The sequence below is a fragment of the Heterocephalus glaber genome, unplaced genomic scaffold, assembly GCF_053883595.1.
Source record: "Heterocephalus glaber isolate CG9 unplaced genomic scaffold, H.glaber_assembly_v1.0 deba00000122, whole genome shotgun sequence".
NCBI lineage: Eukaryota > Metazoa > Chordata > Mammalia > Rodentia > Bathyergidae > Heterocephalus > Heterocephalus glaber.
The window spans coordinates 75,669,215-75,691,550 of record NW_028258138.1 but is presented as its reverse complement, the minus strand read 5'-3'; the positions used below and the strand labels follow the sequence as shown (position 1 = coordinate 75,691,550).

The 22,336-nt window shown below is 39.5% G+C and overlaps 1 protein-coding gene across 7 annotated transcripts in view; it reads left to right on the top strand.

Moving 5' to 3' along the window:
• Positions 1 to 22,336, top strand: part of Slc12a8 (solute carrier family 12 member 8) — a 146,722-nt gene that overhangs the window by 19,146 nt on the left and 105,240 nt on the right. For 6 of the 7 annotated variants that reach the window (XM_087216281.1, XM_087216270.1, XM_021259623.2 and 3 more), the window contains one exon: positions 3,400 to 3,591. The exons of the other annotated variant lie outside the window; for it this stretch is intronic. In XM_087216281.1, the coding sequence (XP_087072407.1) occupies positions 3,400 to 3,591 (192 nt within the window). The remainder of the gene's footprint in view (positions 1 to 3,399; positions 3,592 to 22,336) is intronic. 7 annotated transcript variants of the gene reach the window in all.

Sequence of the window (22,336 nt, the reverse complement as noted above, 5' to 3'; positions counted from 1 at the left end):
GATGGTTATGGGGAGATGGAAGGAGAGGAGATAGTTCTCCCTTTTGACTCAACCTTTAAGCCTTCTCACTTTATTTTAGTTTAGAAGTGACTGTACCTTCCCCAAAGTGGAGGTGCAAGTTGTCTTAGTTACCTATTGCTATATAGCAATTACTCCAACACTTTGTAGTGTGAAGCCACAAATGTGTGTTCTCTTACAGTTTTTGTGATTCAGGAGTCCTGTGAGACTGAAGCCAAGCTGTCAACCGGGGAGAAAGACTCAGTGTGGGAGAGGGCAACTTCCATGCTCACAGGAGTGGTTGTTGGCAACCTTGGTCCTCCTCCTGGGAACCTCTCCATAGGCTGTCCCATTACAAGGCAGGAGGCTGCCACCAGGGCAAGCAATTGAAGGGAACAGGAAAGGAAAAGGCCCAGGAGGAACCACCATCTTTTAAAATATCTTCATCTCAGAAGTTACACTTCTGCATTAATGGCTTCTAGACATTAAAAGTGAGTCACTACATAGAAAAATCAAGCAGCCTAAAGTGGACATGGTTAATTTTGCATTTCAAAAACTATTAATAGCAATTAATGTGATCATTTTGAATGACTAATAAGACATTTACATACTTAAAAAATAGTCACTATATACAGCCCAGACTCAAGGGAAGGGGGTGCACGGGGCAGGAATGCTGGGAGGCAGGTGTCACTGGGGTCATCTCTAGCTGTCTACCACACAAGTACATCCTCTTGTCCTAAGACGGTCTCTAGGTTTCCACTCTGACATTAGTTTTACCTGAAAAATCATATTTGGCCATGAAAACTAAAGGCAAATGTAAAAATGCTAAAAATAAGAGCTTCTAGGGAATAGCATAACATTAAAATAAGTAGAGACCATGCCAGTTATTTTGTAAATAGAAAATAATTAACTGTTGAGAGTAACTTGGATGCATACTCATAGTGTAGAAAATGCTAAAGTGGGAATTCGGTACGAAAACTGAAGATGTTATAGCTATAGGATATTTTATTTTTACACACAATTTGCAAGAATGAACAAAGGAAGAAAATGGTACTATATAATTTCATTAAAAATGTGAAATTAGCAAAATCAGTAATGCATGCTCAGATGTCACCCTCACTAGCCTGAGGGCACCAGCATCCCAGCCCTGAGGCTGGGGGGTGGAAGGAGGAGAGCAACGCACATGGGCACCTTGGTTGGCTCCTGTCTGTTGTCTCCTGCTCCTGACTCCCCACCAGAGCCATTCCTGGCCACGGCTCCTAGGCTACCCTCAGCCATGCGAACCATCTGGCAATCGCTGAGTTTCCATACACATTCCCACACAACTGTTGGCACTCTTTCTAGAGGGAGCCCACAAATATCTTTATGCCCCAATCTAGCCATTAAGGAGGAAATGGGTAGGTGGATTATTTATAAGCTGCATAGTAATAATAACAATCATACCAGCAGCATAAGCTGTGCAGCAAAATAAAAATATAGTAAATAAGTTTAACAAGCACTTATATGACAGACAGTGATCCAAAAGTATTAAGCATTTAATTCTAAAATTTAGTATTTCCTGGAAACCTTTGAGATGACTATTATTGTTACCTCTATTTTACTCATTAGGAAGCTGAATACAGAGAGGTGAAGTCTCAGCAGTCAGGGTTGAGGTAGGGCTCCCTGTCTGCTTCCTCTCCACACTCAGTTTGAATCCAGTGCATGACTTCTCTGCAGATGCATGTCCCTTTCTAAACATAAGTGTCTTCAGGGAGCCCACTCTTCAGTCTTCATGTCCACACTGGGTCACATGGTCAGAGGTCCCTTTATCAAAGATGTGTGTGGGTAACGGTGACTACATCTGCGTGATCACAGCTACTTTATCACAGCACTTTATCACACACCTCCTTTCCTTCTTCCTTCCATCTTCCCTTTTTCTCTCTCTTTCTCTCTCTCTAATTGTTTTCTATTTTGTTTTATTATTTGTTATAATATAAATATATATTATAAGTTGCTCACAGTACTTCAACCTAAAACATAAGTGAACAAATGACCAGAGAGAGAAAGCTCAGGAGAGGTGCAGGAAGGAGGGAGAAGGTGCAGCTGGCCGAGGGCAGCACCTCTTCCCAGGCCTGCACCCGAGCCTGAGCAGTTGGCCAGTTTCACCTGCAGGTGACTCCAGAGCCAGATGAGCAGCCTGTCCCCAGAACTTTCTCCCCCAGTGGCCTCTGAGGGGCAGTGGGCAGAGGCCTTTTCTCCTCCTGGCTCGGCTGTAGGGTGAGTGTTACAGTATAGTTTCTTGGCAAGGGAAGAAAACCAAAATTGGTTCATGTAATGTTCATGGACAATAGAAGACTTAAAATGCAAATATTCTCAAGAGGATTTGTATGGCCCATCAGGAAGGCCTGGGACTAGGGCAGCAATAATGCTGGGGTGGGACAGGGAGAAGAACAGGAGGCTGTCCAGCTCCGAGCCCTGCAGGCCTTGCTCTGCACCCCAGTCCAGCCGTGGTGCCAGGTGGACATGCTGTGTGCAGGCGACAGAGCCCCTGCTTCGAGATGCCTCTCCAGCTCACTTAAGGCCACTCAGACCTTGAGCTGGCTCTGCCCTCTCTGGTTCTCTCTGGCACCCACCACACTGGGGTCTTGCCTTTCAGGAGCCTCCTTGGTCCCTGTCTGGTAAATCTCAGAGCTGCATCTCCTTCTGTGTGGTATGAGTGCATCCATTTCTTCTCTAGGACTCTTGCTTTTACTCATTTAAATGTGTCTGTGTGTGGACACTCCAGGCAGGTGTGCGTTTATTCATTGAACATGCATTTAGTGGGCACCTAGTCTATGTGGAAATTGTGCTAAGACACAAGGGCAAGTCCCCCTGCTCTACTGGAGCTCATGACTTGGAAAGAGACTCAGTATGAGAAGTACTGTGCTAAGTTCTATGCTGTGGGTCCTGGGGCCCTGGAGGAAGGGTCACTGGGACAACTGCTGAGGAAGAAATCCTAAACATCCAGTTCTCAAGGACGTATGGGAATTAACCTGGCAGGAGGTCGAGTGAGCAGGAAAGGCCTTCCAAACAGGGAGAGAGTGTGGGTAAGAGGGTAGCAGGCGGAGAGCGTGTCCCTGCAAGCTTGGGCTCAGAGTGGCAGATTAGGAGATGCCATGTGGCCATACTGAGCAACCTTGACTTTACCCCATGGGTGATATGAAGTCCTTGGGGGATTTGAAGTGAGGACACTGTGCATCTAGAATTTCCCCGGGCTTAGCTCTTGTGGCGCTTCTTTTGTCCTTTTCCAGTTGTCCCTCCTTGGTGGCCCAGCCGCTCCTCAGCCTCCTCCCCTACCCAGTTCCAGCGCAGTGGGTCCAGAGTTGGAGGGGTGGTCAGTGCCTCTGCCCCTGACCCGACCTACTCCTTGTCATTCTGCTGCAGGGAAACACAGGTGTGCTCATGGGCATGCTTCTGGTGTCCTTTGTCATCACCGTGGCGCTGGTCACTGTGCTGTCTGGCATCGGCATTGGGGAGCACAGCAGAGTGGGCAGTGGCGGCGTCTACTCCATGATCTCCTCCATCCTCGGTGGGCAGATGGGAGGCACCATCGGGCTGCTGTATGTATTTGGACAGGTAAAGCACAGGGACATGCTTCCCTGCCTGCACTCTGCTACCACCTTCTCCTCCCTGTCCTTGTTTTACCTGGTGTGTTACATTGCAGACAAGTGGGCCGGGCCCTGAGGGACACTCAGAGGCAGAGCCAAGCCAAAGCCGGAACCCTGACTCTTTAGTCCAGAGCTTCTATCCCCCCATTCCTGCCTCAGGTCCCTGCATGGACCAGAACCAGGGCCTGGCCCAGCACCATGTTGCTGCCTTTTCAGGAAGGGTGTGCACAGCGTGGCTACAGCCCAGGTGGCAACCATGTGGTCTGGGCCCTAGTCACTTCCATGCTGAAGAGAGGGAATTTTGGGTGTGCCAAGGGACTTCACTAGAAGCAGGCCCTTCTCAACTGAGCTGTTGCTCACAGACACATCAGACACGTTGGATGGCTTGGTGGCCTTACAGGGAGGTGGAGAGCCCTTGTGTGGCCACTGTCACAGAAGGAGAATACCAATGAGGAGCAGCCTTATCAGCATGGACGAAGGCACTTGTGAAGCCAGCAAGCAGGAAGAATTCTAAGGCTTATTTTGCTAACACGTAGGAACAGTGACTTAACGCTGAGGCCAGAAAGTGCAGGCATTAAGAAGCAGTTCTTTGTAAGCATTTCTTGGACTGAAAAAGTTTTTATGATCCCGCAAAGGTGGTGAGTGGTTGAAAAAACTATTTACAAAAGGAATTTGTCTAAAGAGTACGAGAGTCTCCTTGAAGAAAGCACCAGTTTTGTGGCTTTCATATTTAGGCAGCACAGGCAGGGGATTTTAGTACAAATACATCTGATTCTCTAACAGCACAAAGCTGTGTGTGTGTGTGTGTGTGTGTGTGTGTGTGTGTTTGCATGTGTGTGTGTCTAGGGTAGACACAGGAAAGGCAGATAGATTGTCAGTCACTTGCCTTTACCTGAGAAAGATCTTTCAGTATGATATAGCTTGAGAATCCCTAGAATGGAAATCTGAAATCCAAAATGCTCCAAAATAGGTCAGGGGATTTAGCTCAGTGGTTCCAGTGCCTGCCGCACAAGCACAAGGTCCCGAGTTCAATCCCCGGTACCAAAAAAAAAAAAATGCTCCCAAATCAAATATTGTATTGAATGTTACTCAAAAGCTTCAGATTTTGGAGGATTTCTGATTTCAGATTTTCACATTGGGATGCTCAACCCATAAGGTCTATGCAAATATTGCAAAAATATGAACACACCTGAAACATGTCTAGTCCAGCAGGGAATACTGAGAGTGGTGTGCAAGAGGCGGTAACAAATGCTCGGGTTCCTCTACTGCTCTGAGGATTTGCCCGCAGATACTTTGCTGCTCTGCTGTTGTGGTGGCCAGCAGGCTGCCAGCTGGCTGTTTGGAAATCTCCACTTTTCCCTTTTTTGGGCAGGCAAGATGGGCCCTGGAAGCAGGTGTCACACACAAGGACCAGCACACAGTTAAGGACAGGAAGCTGGATTCTTGCATCTCTCTTAGGTGGGCTGAATGGGGAGGAAAGATGGTCTCAAAAAGGATGAGTTCTCTTCCTGGCCACCATGACCTGAGCAGCCGTGGCACCAGCAGCCCTGCCATTCTGCCTGCTTTCCATGGGGCTCTCAGACCTCAGGATCCCTCTGGTCATATCACCTCCATGGCTTCGCTTTGTCTGAAGCTATCCAGGTCGGGAGGCTGATCAGAACGTGCTTGCCCTGTCCTGTCACGCCATCCTGAATTTGGTGCCCTAGGATTTTTATGCATATATTCATGAGGGAGGTTGGCCTGTGGTTTTCTTATGATGTCATTGTCTGGTTTTTGTGTCAGGATAATACTGGTTTCATAGAGGGGTTTGAGAAGTGTTCTCTTCCAGTTTTTGGAAGACTTTGTCAAGGATTGGGGTTAATTTTTTTCAGTGTTTGGTAGAATTCAGTAGTGAATTCAGTAGTAAATTCCTAGACTTTTCTTTGTAGAAAGTTTTTTGATAACTAATTTGGTTTTTCTCATCTTTTTATTTTTTATTAGTACATGTTTGAAGTGTGTAATGATTACATTCCTTATGTGGAGTTCGTACATGTGCAGATATCTGAAAGAGGAATAGTTGGGTTAAATGGATTATATTGTTTTAGATTTTTGAGGAATCTCCACACTGATTTCTGTAGTGGTTGTATTAGTTTACATTCCCACCAACAATGGAGAAGGTTCCTTTGCCCTCCACACCCTAGCCAGCATTTTTGTTGTTTGATTTGTTGAGAATGGCCATTCTTTCTGGAGTAAGATGGAATCTCAGAGTTGTTTTAATTTACGTTTCTCTAATGACCAAAGATAATGAACAGTTTTTGTGTATTTATTGGCCATGTGTACTGAGAAGTGTCTATTCATTTCAGTTGCCCATTTTTTGACTTGGTCTTTTTTGGGGGGGGGTCTGATTTTTTTTTGAGTTCTTAAAATATTCTAGATATTAGTCCTCTGAAGAATAGCTGAAATAAATAATTTCCCATTCTGTAGGATGTCTCTTCACCCTGTTCATTGTTTCCTTTGCTGTGCAGAAGCTTTTTAAGTTGATATGATCCCATTTGTTGATTCTTGATGCTATTTCTTGTGCTATTAGGGTTCTGTTTACAAAGTCCTTGCTTATCCCTATATCTTTAAGAATTTTACCTATTTTGTCTTCCAGCTGATTTTTTCTGTTTTACCATTTAGATTGTTGGTCCATTTTTATTCTAATTTAGTACATGGTGAGAAGTATGAATCTAGATTCAATCTTCTAAATGTAGATAGCCACTTTTAACAGCACCATTTATTAAAGAGGCTGTTTTCCTCCGGTGTATATTTTGGCCCCTTTGTCAAAGATCAGACAGCCTGGGGTTATTTCTGAGTTCTCTACTCTGTTCCGTTGGCTATGTGTCTATTTTTGTGCCAGTGTCATGCTGTTTTTATCACTATAGCTTTGTAATGTAGCTTGATGTCCAGGGTTGTGATGACTCCCATTTTACTCTTGCTACCCAGGACTGCTTTTGCTATTTTGGGTCTCTTCTGGTTCCATATGAATTTTAAGATTGTTTTCTCTAGTTCTGTGAGGAAGACTGTTGGATTTTGGTTGGTATTGCATCAGATCTGTGTATCAGTTTTGGAAGTATGGCTATTTTGATTCTACAATTTTGACTGTATTGGTTCTCTCTATCCAGTAACAGGGGACATCTTTCCATTTTCTTTTTTTTTTTTATTTAATTTTTTTTTTTATTTTGGTAAAAATATACATATCATAAAACTTGCCATTTTAATAATTTTAAGTATATAGTTCAGTGGCAGTAAGTATATTCGCATCATTGAGCACACATCACAGCCAGCTATCTCCAGAACTTTTTAATCATCCTACACTGAAATTCTGTGCGCATTAAGCAGTAACTCCCCATTTCCCCTCACCCTAGCTGCTAGTAATCAGTGTGATACTTTCTGTCTTATGAAGTTGATTGCTTTGTAACTCACATTAATGCCATAATATACCACATAATACTTCATAGAAGACTACTCTGGGTACCTCTTAACAGTGGAATCATACAATATTTGTTGTTTTGAGCTTATTTCATAACATGTCTTCCAGGTTCATTATATTGCACTATGTGTCAAAATTTCATTCCTTTTGAAGATTGACTAATATTCCATTGTATACATATATCATTGAATGCATTTTGTTGTTAATCCATTTGGGCTGTTTCCACCTTTTAGCTATGTGAACATCAATTGTTATGTAAATATCATTAGAATCCCTGCTTTCAATTCTCTTGTATATACTCAACAACAGAATTGCTGGATGATATGGTAATTTAATATTTATTATTTTACATTCTTACCAGAAAAACACAATTGTTTCATTCATTTTCCATATCTTTGCAGACCTTTGCTTTTGTTTTTTCAATACTACTCATTCTTTTTTTGTTGTTTTTTAATTCTTTTATTGGTACATTGTAGGTATACAACACAATTACATTTCTCATTGGGAATTGTACCTTTACATAATGCATCTTGGTTCTTATTTTTTCCCCATTCCTAGCCCTACCTTCATGCCCTCCACCTTTCCTTATTTACAAAGTCTTTATTTCCATTTTTTCCATTTCTCATCATTTTTCCTTTCCCTTCTTTCCTTTCCCCTGCCCCTCCCACTACGCCAACCCCTTTGGACGTTTTCTTCCAGTTTTACATTTTCGATTATTCATTCTAACCATTGGTACATTTTAGGTATACAATTTAATGACATTCATCATTGAAAATTTGCACCGTTACATGCTCTCTCTTGGTTCTTATTCTTCACCCTTGCCCAGCTCTCCCTTCAACCCCTCCATTCCTCCCTATTTACAAAGATTTTGTTCCTATTTTTCTATTTTATTATATTAATCCCATTCCCTTCTATCCTTTCCCCTAGCCCTCCCACTTCCTTCCCCTTTGCCCCTTTTCTTCCTATTTCACATTACCTATTATACATTTAGTCCTTATTTACACTTTCAGTTTCTCACACCAGAGAAATTATTCGGAATTTATTCATGTGTGTCCTATTTATTTCACTTAAGAGTATTGCCTCAATGTGCATCCACTTAGCTATAAATGTCTCTAATTTCTCATTTGTTATGGCTGAGTAGTACTCCATTTTATTAAAAAACCACATTTTCTTTATCCAGTCTCCAGTTGATGGGCATTTGGGCTGTTTCCAAGTTTTAGCTATTACAAACTGTGCTGCTATGAACATGGGTGCACATATATCACTATGGTATGATTCTTTTAATTCTTTGGGGAAGATCCCCAGAAGTGGAATAGCAGGGTCAAATGGGACTTCCAGTCCTAGTTCTTTGAGGTATCTCCATACTGATTTCCACAGTGCTTGCACCAGTCTACAATCCCACCAGCAGTGGAGCAGGGTTCCTCTTTCCCCACAGCCCTGCCAGCATTTGTTATTGGTTGATTTCATGATAGCAGCCATTCTTTCTGGAGTGAAGTGGAATCTCAGTGTTGTTTTCATTTGCATCTCTTGAATGACCAGTGATGTTGAACATTTTTTCATGTATTTATTTGCTATTTCTGCTTCTTTGTGTGAGAAATGTCTGTTCATTTCAGATGCCCATTTTCAGATTGGGTCTTTAAATTTGGGAGGTCTGATGTTTTTAAGTTCTTTATGGATTCTAGATAGTAGACCTTTGTCTGAGGAAGAGCAGGTGAAGATTTTTTCTCACATTGTGTGTTGTCTCTTCTCACTGCTGGTGGTTTCTCTTGCTGTGCAGAAGCCTTTTAATAAGAAGAGATCCCACTTGTTGATTGTTTGTGCTACTTCACGGGCAACTGAGGTTTTGTTCATAAAATCTTTTCCTACACCCATGTCTTCAAGGGTTCTACCTAATCTCTGTTCCAACTGGTTCAGAGTTTCTATTTTAATGTTTAGATCTTTAATCCATTTTGATTTTAGTTTAGTGCATGGTGAGAGATACAGGTCTAGTTTGAATATCTTTGGCAAGTTGAAGCCCAACTTTTCCAGCACCATTTATTCAAGAGGCTATCTTTCCTCCAGTGAGGGTGTTTGGCTCCTTTATCGAAGATGAGATGGCTGAGTGTGTCTGGAGTTGTTTCTGCATCTTCTAATCTGTTCCACTGGTCCTCAGGTCTGTTTCTTTGCCAGTACCATGCTGTTTTTATCACAGTAGCTTTGTAATAGAGTTGCAGGTTGGGGATTGTGATACCCCCTGCCATGTCTCTGTTACCTAGAATTGCTTTTGCTATTCTGGGTCTCTTCTTGTTCCAAATGAATTTTTGGATTGTTTTCTCAAGGTCTATGAAGTATGCTGCTGGGATTTCAATTGGAATTGCATTAAATCTATATAGCAGTTTTGGAAGTATGGCCATTTTCACTATATTAATCCTTCCTACCCAGGAACAGGGGATGTCTGTCCATTTTCTGATACCATCTTCAATCTCTCTTTTCAGAGTGCCATAGTTTTCAGAGAAGAGGTCTTTGATTTCTTTCATTAGAATGATTCCTAGGTATTTCAGTTTTTTGGATGCTATTGTGAAAGGAATTATTTGCCCTATTTCTCTCTCAGTGAGTCTGTCATTGGTGTAGAGGAAAGCTATTGATTTTTGTGTGTTGACCTTGTAACCAGCTACTTGACCGAATTTGGTTATTAAGTCTAGAAGACTTCTGGTGGAGTTCTTGGGGTCTTCTATATAGAGTACCATGTCGTCTGCAAATAATGACAATTTGACTTCTTCATTACCTATCTTTATTCCTTTTATTTCTTTCTCTTGTCTAATTGCTGTGGCTAATGTTTCCAGAACTATATTGAACAAGAGTGGTGATAGTGGACATCCTTGTCTTGTTCCTGATTTTAGTGTGAAGGATTTCAGTTTTTGACCATTTAGTATGATATTGGCTGTTGGTTTTTCATAGATGGCTTCTATCAGTTTGAGGTAGAGACCATCTATTCCAATTTTGTGTAGGGTTTTTATCATAAATGCATGTTGGATTTTGTCAAATGCTTTTTCTGCATCTATGGAGATAATCATATGGTTTTTTTCCTTGGCTCTATTGATATAGTGAATTACATTGATTGATTTTCATATATTGAACCATCCCTGCATCCCTGGGATGAATCCCACTTGATCAGGGTGTATGATCGTCTTGATGATCTTCTGCATTCTGTTTGCCAGTATCTTATTAAGGATTTTTGCATCAATGTTCATTAGTGAGATTGGCCTATAGTTCTCCTTTTTGGTTGGGTCTTTCTCTGCTTTGGGGATCAAGGTGATGCTTGCTTCCAGGAATGAATTTGGGAGTATTGCTTCCCTTTCAATTTCATTCAAGAGTTTAAACAGTAGTGGCCGTAATTCCTCTCTAAATGTCTTGTAGAATTCAGCAGTGAAGCCATCAGGGCCTGGGCTTTTCTTAGTTGATAAGTTTTTAATACATTTTCAATTTCATTGCTTGATATTGGGTTGTTCAGAATTTTTAGGTCTTCTTCGTTCAACTTTGGTAATTCATATGTATCTAGGAATCTGTCCATTTCTTCTGTGTTGTCCATCTTATTGGCATATAGGTTCTGGAAGTAGGTATTGATGATCCTCTGGATTTCTGCTGGGTCTGTTGTAATTTCACCATTTTCATTCCTAATTGCATGGATTTGGGCCTTTTCTTTCCTTTTTCTGACAAGGTTGGCTAAAGGTTTGTCAATTTTGTTGATCCTTTTGAAGAACCAACTCTTGGCTTCATTGATTTTTTGTATCGTTCTCTTAGTCTCCATTGCATTGATTTCTCCTCTGATCTTTATAATTTCCTCCCTTGTATGAGCTTTGGGGTTGTCCTGCTCTTCTTTTTCTAGGAGCTTGAGGTTCAGCCTCAGGTTGTTTAATTGGGCTCATTCTGTTTTCCTAATATGCATATTCACTGCTATGAATTTCCCTCGTAAGACTGCTTTCATTGTGTCCCATAGATTCCGATATGTTGTGCTGTCATTGTCATTTAATTGAAGGAACTGTCTGATTTCTTCTTTAATTTCCTCTGTGACCCATTGGTTATTCAGAAGTGTGTTGTTCAATTTCCACGTGTTTATGAAATTTTTTGAATTTCTTTTGCTATGGATCTCCAATTTCATCACACTATGGTCTGATAATATACAGGGGATAACTTCAATTCCTTTGCACTTACTTAAACATGTTCTATGTGTGAGTATGTGGTCTGTTTTGGAGAATGACCCATGTACAGCTGAGAAGAATGTGTATTCTGATTTTGTGGGGTGGAAGACTCTGTAAACATCTGTTAAGTTCATTTGTTCAAGAGTTTGATTGAGTTCTAGTATTTCATTACTTATTTTTAGTCTAGTTGATCTATCTATTTGTGCCAGTGGGGTGTTGAGGTCCCCCATTACAATTGTATTAGTGCATATATGACTTTTCATGTCCATTAGTATTTGTTTTATATAGTCGGGTGCACTAGTGTTTGGTGCATAGATATTTATGATTGTCATCTCTTCCTCTTGGATTGTTCCCTTTACAAGGATGTAGTGTCCTTCTTCATCTCTCTTAATCAGTGTTGGTTTGAAATCTACTTGATGTGCCAAGAGAATAGCTACTCCTGCTTTTTTTGGGGTTCCTGTCGCATGGAGTATTGTTTTCCACCCTTTAACTTTCAGTCTATGAGTTTCCTTTTGAATTAAGTGTGTTTATTGTATGCAGCATATTGTTGGATTTTGCTTCTTGACCCATTCTGCCAGTCTATTTCTTTTGATTGGTGAATTGAGACCATTAACGTTGATGGTTATAACTGAAACATATTGACTTGTCATTGCCATGACTTTTTCTTTTTGTTGGGTTCTCCCCCTTTACATTTAATTTCTTGTCATGCCAAATGGGTTCATTGTGCTTTGCTTCCTGGGGTTGTGATCCTCAAGGTCTGTTCCTAGGATATTGTGTAAAATTCTTTGGAGTGCTGATTTGGTATTCACAAAGTTCCTAAGGTGCTCTTTGTCATGAAAGTATCTTATTTCTCCATCAATTTTGAAAGATAATTTTGCAGAGTACATCAATCTGAGTTGGAGGCTGTTTTCTTTTAGGGCTTGGAATATGTCACTCCAAACTCTTCTTGCCTTGATGGTTTGTGTTGAGAAGTCTGTTGTGATTCTGATGGGCTTTCCTTTGTATGTGATTTGTTTCTTTTCTCTGACTGCTTGGAGAACTTTGTTCTTCTATTGTGTTTCTGGAATGTTAGCAATTATATGCCTATGTGTAGATTTTTTTTGATCAAGGCTATTTGAAGTCCTATATGCCTCACTTATCTGCATGTCAAGCTCTTTTCCCCTGCTTGGGAAGTTTTCTGCCATTATTTCTATGAAGAGATTCTTTATGTCATCTCCACTCTCTCCTGTTTCTTCATTGAGCCCAATCAGTCTTATGTTATTCTTCTTTGCATCATCTAGCAGCTGCTGGGTTGATTTCTCATGTTCCCTTACAATTTTGAAGCAATTTTTCTTTTCCTGGTCACTAATTGCAATCTTATCTTCTATATGTGAAATTCTGTCCTCACATTGGCTCATTCTGCTGTGTAGACTTTCAATGGAGTTTTTCATGTCCTGGAAATCTATTTACATCTGTTTTATGGATTCCATTTGTTTCTCATGTTGGGATTCCATCATGTTCCTCAGCTCCTCTCTAGATTTATTAATCATGTCTTGCACTAGGGGCACAATTTCTCCTGTTATCTGAGAAATTATTTCTGATTTCATTTTTTCCAGATTCCCTTTGTTTGCCAGTTCAGTGGGTCCAGGTGGTTGAGTATCAGAGTGTTCCATCTCATTTCCCTTTGGGGTTGCTGTAGGTGATCTGGAAGTCTGGTTTTGAGACTTATTTACGTGTTTTCTCATTTTGACTGGGGTGGGGGGCTGTTAGCACCTGCACAGATTACCTTCTCTGAGCTGGGTGAGGTGTGACAGGGGCTGGGAGCAGCGGTAGCGATGGTGACCCAGTGGCCCTTTCCTCTGGGCTAGGAGCAGCGGGAGGGATGGTGACCAGGAAGCCCCTTCCTCTGGACCAGGAGCAGTGGGATGTCAGCTCAGAAGCCTCTACCTCTGGGCCAGGAGTGGTGGGAAGGATGGTGGCCCAGAAGCCCCTTCCTCTGTGCCAGGAGCAGTGGGACAGAAGGTGGCCCAAAAGCCCTTTCCTCTGGGCTGGGAGCAGCGGGAGGGATGGTGACCAGGAAGCCCCTTCCTCTGTACCAGGACCAGTGGGATGGTGGCTCAGAAGCCCCTACCTCTTGGCCAGGAGCGGCAGGACTCAGTACCTTGATCTGATGGTCTTGTGTCCTCTGCGTCTTTGTAATGTGGAACCAGGTGGCTGCCTGTCTGCAGCTGGGTGATTCAGTGTCTTCCGCATGACTGGGGACCTTAGTAGGGTGTGCACAGACTTGCCTGTCTGCAGTGGGCTCTTTCCATTTTCTGATGTCCCTTTTGACCTACTTTTTGAGAGTACTGTAGTTTCACTGTAGAGGTCTTCCACTTTCTTGGTTAGGTTAATTCCTAAGTATTTAATTTTTCTTGGTGTTATTGTGAATGGTATTATTTTCCTAATTTCTTTCTCAGTGTGCTCATTATTGGTGTAGAGGACTGCTAACAATTTTTGTGTGTTGATTTCATAGCCTGCTATATTGCTGAATTTGGTTATTAATTCTGGGAGTCTTTTGGTTTAATTTTTTGGGTTTCTATATAAAGGATCATTCATGTGCAAATAATGATAATTTGACATCTTCTTTTCCTATCACTTTTATTTCTTTATCTTGCCCAATTGCTCTGGCTAATGTTTCAAGTATTATAGTGAACAGGAGTGGTGATAGTGGACATCCTCATCTTATTCCTGATTTTAGACCATTTAATATGATGTTGGCAGTAGGTTTGTAAAAAGTGGCTTATCAGATTGAGACAAGGTCCTTCTATATGTATTTTCTTCAGGGTTTTTGTCATGAAAGTATTCTGGCTTTTGTCAAAGGCTTTTTCTGTGTCTTGAGATGATCGTGTGATTTTTGTCCTTGCTTCTGTTTATGTAGTGTATTACATTTATTGATTTGTGTGTGTTGACCTACTCCTGCATCCTTGGGATGAAGTCTACTTGGTGAAGATATATGATTTTTTTTCTGATTTGTTGCATTCTGCTTGCCAGTATCTTGTTGAGGATTTACGATTCATTAAAAAGATTGGCATGTAATTCTCTATTTTTGGTTGGACCCTCTCTGGTTTTGCCATCAGGGCAATGCTGGCTTCCAAGAATGACTCTAGAAGTACTGCTTTCTTTTCATTAAAAAGTTTGAGGAGCATTGGCATGAAGTTCTTTCTTTTCTTTCTTTGTTTTTTTGTGGGGTTTTTTGGCAATCTTTTCTTTTAGACAGGGTCTTGCTGTGTAGTTCAGGCTGGCCTTGAGTTCACTATGTAGCCCAGGCTGGCCTCGAACTTACAGCAATCCTCCTACCTCCATGGCATGAAGTTCTTATAGAATTCAGCAGTGAATCCACTGAATGCTGGATGGACTCTTCTTACTTGGTAGGCTTTTTATCAATGCTTCAATTTCATTGTCTGTTATTATATTATTCAAGGTTTTTATATCTTCTTGATTCAATTTGGGTATTCATATATATCTAAGAATCTGTCCATTTCTTCTGAATTCTCCAGTTTACTGGAGTACAGGTTTTTTAAATAGTTGCTAATATCCTCTAGATTTCAGTGGTATCCATTGTGATTTCACTTTTTTCATTTATAATTGCATTGATTTGAGTCTTTTCTTTTCCTTTTTGGTAAGATTGGCTGAGGGTTTGTCTGTTTTATTTATTCTTTCAAAGAAGCAGCTCTTCAATTCATTGATTCTTTGTATTTGTTTTTTATTCTCAATTTCGTTAATTTTTTCCTCTGATCTTCATAATTTCCTTTTTAGTACTAGTTTTGGATTTGAATTATTCTTGTTTTTTAGGACCTTGAGGTGCATCAATAGGTTATTTATTTGGGCTCACTCTGTTTTCCTGATGTGGGAATTCACAGTTACAAACTTCTCTCTTGGGACTGCTTTCATTATGTCTCATAAGTTCAGGTACATCGTCCTGGGATTATTGTTTGATTCTAGGAACTACATGACTTTTTCCTTGATATCTTGTGTGATGAATTGATTAACATTGTGTTGTTCAATTTTCATGTGTTTACATAATTCCTGTAGTTTATTTTGCCATTGACTTCTAGTTTCATTGCACTATGATCTGATAATATGCATGGGATAATTTCAATTCTTTTACATTTACTTAAGTATGCTTTATTTGCTATTATGTGATCTATTTTGGAGAAAGTCCCACGTGCTACTGGGAAGAATGTGTATTCCTTTGTTAAGTGGGACACTGTAGGTGTCTGTTCAGTCCATTTGTTCAAAGGTTTGGTTCAACTCTGATGTTTCTTTTTTTATTTTTTTGGTTTACTTGATCAGTTTGTGGGAGTGGGGTATTGACCTTCCTCATTATAGTTGTGCTGATGTTTATCTGATCTTTTATGGCCAGGAGTGTTTGTTTTATATGGTTGGGAGCACTGGGATTCAGTGCATATATATTTATAATTGTTATCTCTTTCTGTTGGATTGTTCCCTTAACCAATAGGTAGTGACCTTCTTTGTTTCTTCTGATCAGTTTTGGCTTGAAGTTCACTTTGTCTGAAAATAGGATAGCTACTCCTTCTTGTTGTTGGGTTCCTCTTACATAGAATATTGTTGATTTGATTTGTAGTCGATGAATCTCTTTTTAGGTTAAATGTGTTTCTTGTATGCAACATACATTTGATTTTGTTTCTTGACCCATCATTTTGTCAGTCTGTGTCTTTTGATTGGGGAATTGAGACCCTTCACACTGAGAATTATTACTGAAAGGTATTGATTTATTCCTATCATTATGGTATATTTCTATTGCTGATTTTCCTTTTATCCCCCTTCTACTTAACTGCTCACCCTACCTGGTGTATTCATGCTGTTAGACCTTTTGTCATTGTTAGCTTCATTGTCTGGGATATCCTTGAGAATCTTTCGGAAAGCTAGTTTGGTGGTCATGCATTTCTTTAGGTGTCTTTCGGTCATGGAAATACTTTTTTACCCCCATCAGTTTTCGAAGATAGTTTTACAGGATATAGCACTCTGGGTTGAAAGTTGTTTTCTTCTAGGACTTGAAATACTTCATTCCAAGCTCTTCTGGCCTTTGTTTGTGTTGAGAAGTCTGCTATAATTCTAATGAGTTTACCTTTATAAGTAATTCATTGCTTTTCTCTGATTTATTGCTTTTCTTTTTTAAGAGTCTGTCTTTTTATTGGCCTTCTGGGATTTTGACTATAATTGTTATGGAGAGGTTCTTTTCAGATAGTGATTGTTTGGGGTTCTTTATGTCTCAGTTACATGTATATTAAATTGTTTTCCCATATTTGGAAGGTTTCCTGCTATTATTTCTGTAAACAGATTTTTCATGCCATTTGAAAACCAATTAACAACAATAACTGTGCCACCCTGGCAATAGCAACAAAATCACTAACAATAATAACATCAAAGATGAACTAGATGTTGACATACTCTAAGAACTAATAATGTACCAACCTTAACCATAGAAAAATGATCTATAATTATAGTATAAACACTAAGACAATTCATCTATTGACATATAGTAAATATCCACTAAATGCAACTATCCTCCACTAATAATAGAACATTATTCAACAGTAATAGCAAAGTTAACTATCTAAAGATTTATAAAATTTAATGGTTATACCAGTAAAGATAGAGGGAGTGGGGAACTAGAGAATAAAAAAAGGTAAAATTTGAAAAAGTAATCAATGGAAGATGAGACAGAGGACAAAAATCTGAGATCAAGGATCCCCTGAGGAGTAAAAGCAAATGAGTACTATTAGCAAAAAGTAACAGAAAAGAAGAAACAAGAAAAAGAATGAAGAAAAAAACAGAGCAAAATAAAGGAAAATAAAAAAATAAGAAGGAAAAGAAAAAGTTAAAAGGAGAAAAGGGGGGAGAACCTCCAAATTAAAAAAATCAATGGGAAAAAATCTGAGTTAAAAAAATACTCCTCTGTGTTTTTGAATGAGTGGTTTCTTTCCAGGATCTATAGTCTTGGAATCCAGCAAGTCATGATTTTCTCCACTTAGCTTTATGATCTGTGGGTTTGTGAGGTATTCCCCTCTGTCTGTACCCTGCAAACTGTGGCAACCATCCAAGCTAAGCTGTGTCCTTGTTCATGTTGGTAGATGCAGAGAGCAGTCAGAACACTGGTCTCTATTGGATGTAGGCAACAGGGCAGGCATTCAGACTGCTGAGCTTACATCCAGCACTTTCAGATTCAGCTGCTTCTGAAAGCCATGCTCACTGGGCCTGGTTTCTCTCTACAGAGGGTGGGGTCTGTGTCCTTCCTGGCCTGAGCTTATACTTCCCAGGAAGTCTGTGTCTAGCCTGCGCTATTTCTGTGGCTATCTCCTGTGGCTATCTTTCACCCAGTCACTGTGGGAGGGTAGCACTGGAAACCCTGAAGTAGAGTTGTTCTGTGGCTCAGATGGCATCTGATTAAACCCTCTCTGGTAATATGGCAGGCACTGCATTGAGTTTTTTCTCGAACTCTAGCCTACAGTGAATGAGTCACTTTTGGAGTAAAAACCTGTGTTATTTTTGTAATTTACAATAGCTGTGGGCTTTTCTTGGGGTATGGCTGGCCAAGTCTGTAATTTCTCCCTGGATCTGCTGACCTTTTGGGCTTACCTTCTCTCCCTGGGCATTGGCCAAGTGCATGATCAGGTTGGTCATTTGGCTGGCACATCTGTTGTCCCATACTGAGAGGAAACGAATGCAGAGCTGGTTCATAGTTGGCAGGTGGAATCTACAAGTGTGGATTGAGTTGGTTGGGGGCCAAATATAGGTCCCTTGATTACTAATTCAATCTCATATAGCATATTCCAATTTCTTATTTCTTCTGGGATCACTTTTGGTAGTTTGTGTATCTCTAGGAATTTGTCCATTTCATCTAAGTTATCTAGTGAATTGGAATATTAATTTTTTATAGATTCCCTTATAATCCTCTTTTTGATCTACCCTTTCATTTCCTATATTAGTAATTTGAATTCTCTGTCTCTCTTTCTCTCAGTACTGGAAATTGAACCTAGACTTTGTACATGCTAGTCAAACACTCTACCATTGGGCTACACTCCGAACACTTTTTAAAAAATTTCTTTAAAAGAGAAGGTATTCCTGAGTTGCCCAGGTTGACCTCAAATTTGTAATCCTTCTGTCTCAGTCTCCTGAGCAGTGGGAATTGCAGGCGTGTGCACTGAATTCAGTTTCTCTCTCTTTTTTCCTTGATAAGTGTAGGGAAAGGTCTATCTGCAAAGAACCATTTTTTATTTTTAGAAATATTTCTTTATTGTTATTTTGGTTTCTATTTCATTTACTTTTACTTTAATTTTATTATTTTCTTCTTTTCTACTTCTTTGAATTTAGTTTGCTCTTCTTTTTTCCCATTAAGTTTATCGGTACATTTTAGGTATAAAATACAGTTACATTCATCATTGGGATCTTGTACCTTTACATGACGTATCTTGGTTCTTATTTTTTTCCCTTTCCCCTGCCCTCCCTTCACTCTCTCCAGCCTTCCCTATTTGCAAAGACTTTGTTTCCATTTTTTTCCTTTTCTCATATTTTTTTCTTTTCCCTTTTTTCCTTTCTCCCACTTCCCTTGCACCTTTAGACCTTTTCTTCTTGTTACACAATATCAATTATACATTTTTAAAATTACAATGTCAAGATCTAGGAGACATTACCACAGATTTTACAGAATTTAAAAGGATATAGAAAGCATATTTCAAAAATCTGTTTTGAAATAAATTGGACAACTTCTAAGAAGTACCTTGGAAGACAAATTAATGAAACTAACTCTGGAGGAAATATAAAATTTGAATAGCACCTATTAAACAAGTATATTCCTAGCTTGAAAACCTACCTATATGACAACAACAGGCTGATATACATTTTAATTGATAAATTATATCAAATGATTAAAGCAGAAAAAAGAAGGAACACTTCTCCCCTCATTTTAGGAACTCAACATTGTGCTAATCCTAAAACTGGATAAAGATAATAGAAGAAAAAAGTATGAACATAGATAGAAATTTGTTTAACAAAACAAACTATTAGAAGTCAGATCTAGCAGAATGTAGAAAGTGGTTTTTTTTATAGGGATGGCAGTGTTGGTTCAGCATTGGAAGATCCACCCCCAAAAGTCATCATTTAAACAGAGGAAAGAAAAAAGCCATATGATCCTGTCACTAGTTGGAGAAAACGTATTGGACCAAATTCTACAGCTGTTCATGGTAAAAGCTCTCAGGAGACTAGAAGTAGAACAGAACCTTCTCAACAGATTAAAGACATGTACTCCATACTTCCAGCGAGAATGCCTTTTATGAATGGAGAAGATACAATGCTTTCTCCTTAAGGTGGGCAACAAGGGCAGATATGCTTACTCTTTATCTGTCTATTAAACGTTGAAACCTAGGCCCCACCAAAATAGTCTGGCGATAAAATGACACAATTAGGATAGAATTGGCAAGGTAGAAGCAAAATCTTTATATGTAGATGAAATGATCATCTACAGAGAAAATACTAAGAAATCTCTAGGAGCCCCTAGAACTTGTATTTGAATTTAGCAGGATTAGAAAACACAAGGTATATATAAAAATTCAGGTCTGTGGGGCTGGGGATTTAGCTCAGTGGTTTCGCCACCTGCTGTGCAAGCGCAAGGACCCAAGTTCAATCCCTGGTACCAAAAAAAAAAAAAAATTCAGATCTGTGTATACTTGCTATAAATGAAGAATTGGATATTGAAATTTAAAAGTTATGTAGGAGTACAAAGGACCTAGAAAAGTTAAAAAACAAAAACAAAGATGAAAACAGTGTTGGAAGACATTTAGTACCTAATTTTAAGACTTCTAAAGCTACAGTAATCAAGGCAGTGTTGATGTAAGGAAAGACATATAGATCATTGGAATAAAACAGAGAATCTAGAAATAGAACCACACATATATGGTCCACTGAGTTTTGAAAGGTTATTTAATATTAGCATTTTATAGAATATAAACTCAATTCAAGAGCCAAGGAAGAGATAGTGTTTTCAGCAAATGACACTAGAACACTTGGTATCCGTATATAAAAAATTAGCCTCAACCCTTTATTTCCATACATGAAAATAACTTGAAGGGATCTATGAACCTAAATATGAAAGCCTAAAAGTATAAAACTTTAAGAAGAAATTATAAGGGAAAATATTTATGAATTCAGGGTGGGCAAGAACTACCTAGGATACAAAAGACATGATGTATAAAAGAAATAAATTGATAAATGAGATTCCATCAAAATTTAGAACTTTAAATGACATCATTAAAATGAAAAGTAGTCCTTAAACAGACCATATTCACAATGCATATAATCTATGACCAGAATATATAAAGAATTCTTAGAGTTCATTAATAGACAACCCAATTAAAAAGTAGACATAAGAAGATGATAAATAGCCAGTACAGCACAAGGAAAGGTGTGCAACTCTAGAATCAGAAAAATACTAATCAGTACAATAACAAGATTGAATTATACACTCATTAGGGAGATGAAGTTAAAACTTTTAAAAGCCTTGTCATGACTTTTACTTTTTGTTGGATTCTCCCTCTTTGCGTTTAATTTGTCACACCCAATGGATTCATTCTGCTGGGTTTCCTGGGGTTGTGATCCTCATTGTCTTTTCCTAGGGTATTGTCTAAAATTTTTTGGAGTGCCAGTTTGATATTCATGAAGTTCCTGAGGTGCTCTTTATCATGAAAGTATCTTATTTCTCCATCAATTTTGAAAGATAGTTTTGCAGGGTACATCAATCTGCGTTGGAGGTTGTTTTCCCTTAGGGCTTGAAATACATCACTCCAAGCTCTTCTTGCCTTGAGGGTTTGCATTGAGAAGTCTGCTGTGATTCTGATGGGCTTTCCTTTGTATGTGATTTGTTTCTTTTCTCTCACTGCTTGTAGAATTTTGTTCTTCTGTTGGATTTCTGGAATCCTAACTATTATATGCCTATGTGTAGATTTTTTTTTTTGATCAAGGCTAGCTGGAGTCCTATATGCCTCACTTATCTGTATGTCAAGTTCTTTTCCCCTCCTTGAGAAGTTTTCTGCCATCACTTCTGTGAACAGTTTTTTTTTTATGTCATCTGCACTCTCTCCTCTTTCTTCATTGACTCCAATCAGTCTTATGTTATTCTTCTTTGCATTGTCTAGCAGCTGCTGGATTGATTTCTTGTGTTCCTTTACAATTTTAAAGCAATTTTTCTTTTCCTGGTCACTAATTGCAATCTTTTCTTCTATATCTGAAATTCTATCCTCACATTGATTCATTCTGCTGCACAGCCTTTCGATGGAGTTTTTAATCTCCTGGAAATCTGTTTGCATCTGTTTTATGGATTCCATTTGTTTCCTATGTTGGAATTCCATCATGTTCCTCAGATCCTCTTATTTTTTTTTATCTGTGTCCTCTCTAGATTTATTAATCATGTCTTGCACCATAAGCACAATCTTTGTTGTTATCTGCATAATTATTTCTAATTTCATTTTTCCCAGATCCTCTTTTGTTGCCAGTTCAGAGAGTCCAGGTGGTTGAGTATCAGATTGTTCCATCTCATTTCCCTTTGGGGTTGCTGTAGGTGATCTAGAAGGCTGTTTTTGAGGCTTTTTTACGTGTCTTCTCATTTCCATGGCGGGGAGGGGTGCTTCTGGCACCCGCGTGGCTCACCGTCTCTGCCCTAGGAGCTTGGGATGGCAGCAGGGGAGCTTCCTTCCAGGTTCTGGGACCGGCTCACCTTCTCTGCCCTAGGAGCTTGGGATGGCAGCGGGGGAGCTTCCTTCCAGGTGCTGGGACTGGCTCACCTTTTCTGCTCTGATGAATTTCTAATGACTTCTAAAGCAGCTGGCCAAGTTTTGCCTCTGAGTAGGGGTTGGAAAGTTTCTGTAAAGGACTAGATAGTAAATATATGGGAGTTTGTGGGTCATACATCTTTGTCACAGATATTTAACTCTTCAATTATAATATGAAAGCAGTTATTGACAATATGGACAGAATGGACATAGCTGTATCCCAATAAAACTGCATTTACCAAAATAGGCAACAAGCAGGATTTGGCCAGAGGGTGACAG